Consider the following 5,158-nt stretch of genomic DNA (forward strand, 5'->3'; position numbering starts at 1 on the left):
TAGTGTTTTAGAAAATTTAAAAAAAATCAAAAAAAGGAAAAGGAAACCGGGAAGCCAGACACAATTCTAACCCTGCAATTCCAGCACATCTCAACACCATCACAAGGGCTGGTCATGACAGAGGTAAATAAAACTCAATTAACCTGCTTCCCCAGAAATTTCGGGCAGACAACATCAACATCATATAATGCACAATAAAATACTTCATACCTGGAGTTGAAAAAACGAAAAGTGTTAACTGCTGACCTGGCACAGCCCCACATGCTCTCTCTGGAAATTGAACACAGACAATTAGGAATTTTAAGACACCCCGAAGAACTGCATGGGGGCGCGTGCAGACAACAGGGAACAAAATGTGCAATAACACTCAAGCGCACAACCTACATCTGTGGGTGGATTTATTTCTCAGCCTGAAATCCTTTCCCACTAGCCATTAAACATCTATAGGCAAATTCATATATGAATGAACCGGGTCTGTCACTGAATTATAAAGAATTTTAAGGATTTTTTAAAAAGGGTATCCTTGGGAATTTCCTATCAAAATGCACCGATTTGACATTTCCTTAATTATACATGAATGCCTGAAGCTGCCTTATACTGAATAAGACCCGTGGTCCATCAAAGTTAGTATTGTCTACTCAGACTGGCAGCAGCTCTCCAGGGTCTCAGGCAGACAGGTCTTTCACAGCACCCAGGGCCTGCTCCCTTTAGCTGGAGATGTCGTGGATTGAACCTGGGACCTTCTGCATGCCAAGCAGATGCTCTTCCACTGAGCCACGTCCCCTCCCCAGAACAAAGGTGTGTCATCGTGGGGCTGCACACTGGGAAGTGTCCTCCTATTTGTTTTTTCATCCATACCATGCCTTTCTCCCCAGTGCGGCGTACATCATTCTCCTCTCCTCCATTTTACCTTCACAACAGCCCTATGAGGTTCACATGAAACTGCCTTATACTGAATCAGACTCCTGGTCCATCAAAGTCAGTATTGTCTACTCAGACTGCCAATGGCTCTCCAGGGTCTCAGACAGAGGTCTTTCACATCACCTACCATCAGATCTTTTAACTGGAGACACCGGGGATTGAACCTGGGACACTCTGTATGCCAAGCAGATGCTCTGCCACTGACCCACAGCCCCTCCCATTGGTTTTAGACTCAAAAATCAGCAACCATGCGAGGATCAGCATTACACCGCACAGAGTCTTCCCCAGGGCTCTTTTTGTCGAAAAAGCCCAGCAGGAACTCATTAGCATAACAGGCCACACCCAACAGCAGAAACTCATTAGCATATTAGGCCACACCCCTGACAGCACAGCTCATTGGCACATTAGGCCACACCCCCATGTCACCAGAAGTGTGGTTATCCAGCCACACCCGCCTTTTGCTTGTTATTCTGTTTACCTTGTTTGTTGTCAAAACCCAGGGCTTTTTTTGTAGCAGGAACTCCTTTGCATATTAGGCCACACACCCCTAATGTAGCCAATCCTAATGAGTTTCTGCTGTTGGGTGTGGCCTATTATGCTAATGAGTTCCTGCTGGGCGTGGCCAACTTGGGAGGCAGCCGGAACTCCGTTCCTGTGCGTTCCTGCCCAAAAATAGCCCTGGTTCCCAATTCCATTTTCCTATCTTGCTCTCCCCTTCTAACCCACAGGAATTTACTTAAAACTTAGAAAGTCTAAGGAAATTCAATGACCTGGGTAGGGAACTAGAGGATACATGGGAAAGCGGGTCACACGGCAGCTTCCACTCTGGGTGGTGGCCAGCAAAGGGTAGCACATGCCTACCAAGGGTGCTTTTGGCAAGGGTTCGTATCCCATGTTTTAACTGATTTGTATGTTTCGTAGTGCGCGTACAGAAATTCATGAATTCAGAATTTCAGTAGTCCTGCCAAATGGTCAGAGGGTTGGAACAAGTCACTGCAATTGAAGCAAAGCTCAGGGGGGGGGGGTTCCTCTCTTTCTCCTTCCTGCTACAGCCCAGAGAGCTTCCCCTTCATTCTGCTCGGGGGCGGGGGTTCAAGGCACCCTCAAGAACAACGCACATCTGCAGTGGAGGGTGAAATTGGCATAAATTGTACCTCCCCTGCCAACCGAAGTGCCTTTACATGGGTGTAGCTGCACCCTTGGATCCAATTCGGAGACAGAAAAATGCAATGGTAGATACTCTGCAGCAGCAGAAAAGAGTAAGAGTCCAGTAGCACCTTAAAGACTAATAAATACAACCTGTGGCAGGGTAGGAGTTTTCGTGAGTCACTGCTCACTTCTTCAGATACAGCCAGAATGAATGAATGAAGTGAGCAGTGACTCGCAAAAACTCCTAGCCTGCCACAGGTTGTATTTATTAGTCTTTAAGGTGCTGCTGGACTCTTGCTCTTTTCTAGGGCTACGGCAGGGCTACCTGTCTTGATCTAGACACTTTGTAAACAGTAAAATGGAAGGAACTAAGAGAAATTTGACTACTAAACTTTCAGCACACCCACTCAAAATGCTAGGAGTCAAATATTTTGATTTAAAACTTCAGCGTAGTGCTTTGGTAGAGAATAAAACAAATACAGGGTACATAATTTAACAGTCATTGACATTTCAGCCTGGTACCTTTATGCTTATACAACCTCCCTCGGTCTTAACGTGCAATGTAAGAAACACCCTTGCAAGACTTTTGATCAGCTACATACACAGTTGGAAAAGGAGAGTCACGTAATGGCTTGAAGCTACACCACTTTAAAAACACACACACACAAGCTGTGTATATCTACAGAATCTTACTTCTACTTGCAATATTCCGTGACATTTTTTTCTGAAGGAAACACCCAATGATCCATTAGTCCAAACGAGTAATTCAACTGTACTGGAAGCTTGACCTATCAGGGCTTGAGTATTCTCACCACAGTCTAAATTTTAATCTTCTGCAAAATGAACAGTTCAAAAGGGTCGAAATCTGGTTATCGCTATTTTGCAGTCTAACTTGGAAGTAAACCACACTGCACTCTGTGGGATTCTTATCTCAGTCTGTATTTCCCACTTCCCTGACCACATGTTTCTTTTTGCGTTTAAAAATAAGAAGCGGAGTTCACTCTTAACACCCTGAAAAGTTCACGTTTAAAGGGCAAAAGAATAAGAGCGTTACCTGCTCTTGTTAAAACCAACCCTGTTTAAATATGATTACAGCTCTCAATGTGCCTCATGATTGGAAGGAGGCAAGTCCAGAACAGTACTCAGGCAGAGTCATAACAGACAGCCTCCTTTTGTGGGTGGGCAATTTTGCTTGGTGTCCGTATCAGGAGGGAAGTGCGTGATGAAAAGATCCACTCGCACCTGATGGAGACATGGAACAAAATTACCTGCTTCCTAAAGAAGTTGATTAGAAGCAGTTGGCAATCAGAGAGGCAACAGGCCACCTCTTCTGTGGATGGGTTTTTTTTGGACTTTCAGGAGTCTTTAATTATTCCGTTCATTACTGGCAGCTTTTTGTTAAGTAAACACGCATAGGACTGAGCAGCACAGTTGTATTCAGCCTGTGCACAAATTCTCTTCAAAGGGGCAGGGAGTGACCAGGGCCAGGGAAATGGATGTCACCAGTGTTCCCTCTAAGCTGAGTTAGTGTGAGCTAGCTCACAGCTTTTTAGCCTCTGGCTCACACATTTTTGTCTTGGCTCAGGAAGGCTGGCTCCGGAGCAAACTAACTTATGCAGTAGCCAAATCGCTCGCTCACAACTTTTGCTCACAGGGCTCCACAGCTTAGAGGGAGCATCGGATGTCACCCCCTTTTAGCCACAGGGGAAAGGCAGAACATAAATATCCTGATAAATCAATAAAATACATAGCTGCCCTGACCTCTTTGGAGGCCGAGTATTCTGTGTCTCTCTCTCTCTCTGTATAATGCAGCCAACTTGAGGTAACCCCATAGAGTTACCTTTTCAGAGGTGGTTTGCGGTCGCCTGCCTCTGTGTAGCAACCCGGGACTTCCTTGGAAAGCCAGTTTGGTGTAGTGGTTAGGTGCACGGACTCTAATCTGGGAGAACCGGGTTTGATTCCCCACTCCTCCACTTGCAGCTGGCTGGCTGGCCTTGGGCAAGCCGTAGTTCTGACAAGAGCTGTTCTTGAAAAAGGGACATTTCTGTCAGAGCTCTCTCAGCCCCACCTGCCTCACAGGGGGTCTGTTGTGGGGAGGGGAAGGGGAAGGAGTTTGTAAGCCGCTCTGAGACTCCCTTGGGTAGTGAAGGGCGGGGTATAAATCCAATCTCTTCTTCTTCTCGGCGGCCACCCATTCAGATACTAACCAGGGCTGGCCCTGCTTAGCTTCCGAGATCTGGTGAGATCCGGCCACCCAGGTCAGAGGCCAAGCTAGTATAAAAGAAGCAACCGTGGCAGGGAGACACCCAACTGGAGCTCGCTTCTGCAATCACAAAGATATGCCAGCAGTGTGGACGGGGCTCAGCTTGTGTGCAGCAGCCCAACCATGTTACCGTCGGGCTTCTATCCGGGTGCAGAGGAGGCCATCCCCTCTGCTACAGCGTTCGCTTCCTCGGCCGGAAGCAATTCCAGCTGCGTGTCTTTCACAGAGGCTTTGTGAGAGCAGAGGTGCTGGCGGAGGAAGCGAGCATTGCAGCCGAGGACACCCTCTGCAGCAGTCGGAAAGAAGCGGGAGGGGGGACGAGGCCACAGGATCCAAGCCGCTGTGTTTGGCCAAGTACCGCTGTTGCCTCCCTCCCTCCATCCATTTTGTTTGCCAGCACCTTTATGGGTAGACGCAGCGCTTGTCTGGTATTCAGGCCTCTGTCCTGCGTATGGCATCATCTGGATTTGCTGGAACCAATGCAAACGAAGGAGGTGTGTCCAGGGGTCATTTCCAGCGGGAGCACACAGGAACGGTGCTCCGGCAGTAAGGAGCCCAGGGGGCCGGCACATGCAACGAGCCCCACCCCCTGCTCCCAGCAGTTCTCAGTTGGGCCACGAGGAGCAAGCAGCAGCCAGGTATGTTGCAGAGCCCCCCCTCCCAGCCCGCCTTCAGGTACAAGCTCTCCCTCCTCTGTGAGGACAGATCTGCATGTTCCCCCCCCCCAACAGCTAGCAATCCAAAACAGTCCAGTGGCACCTTTAAGACCAAGTTTTATTCAGGTACAAGCTCTCCTCCTCTGCGAGGACAGATCTGCATGTTCCC

The 5,158-nt window shown here is 48.2% G+C and overlaps 1 protein-coding gene across 1 annotated transcript in view; it reads right to left on the bottom strand.

Moving 5' to 3' along the window:
* Positions 1 to 210: 210 nt before the first annotated feature.
* LOC107108797 (Krueppel-like factor 12) overlaps positions 211 to 5,158 on the bottom strand; it is a gene marked incomplete at its 3' end in the record, with an annotated part of 139,806 nt that continues 134,858 nt past the window's right edge. The window contains exon 5 of the mRNA XM_015409318.1: positions 211 to 270. Within this exon, the coding sequence (XP_015264804.1) occupies positions 211 to 270 (60 nt within the window). The remainder of the gene's footprint in view (positions 271 to 5,158) is intronic.

Source organism: Gekko japonicus, unplaced genomic scaffold, assembly GCF_001447785.1.
Source record: "Gekko japonicus isolate JY-2015 unplaced genomic scaffold, Gekko_japonicus_V1.1 scaffold569, whole genome shotgun sequence".
NCBI lineage: Eukaryota > Metazoa > Chordata > Lepidosauria > Squamata > Gekkonidae > Gekko > Gekko japonicus.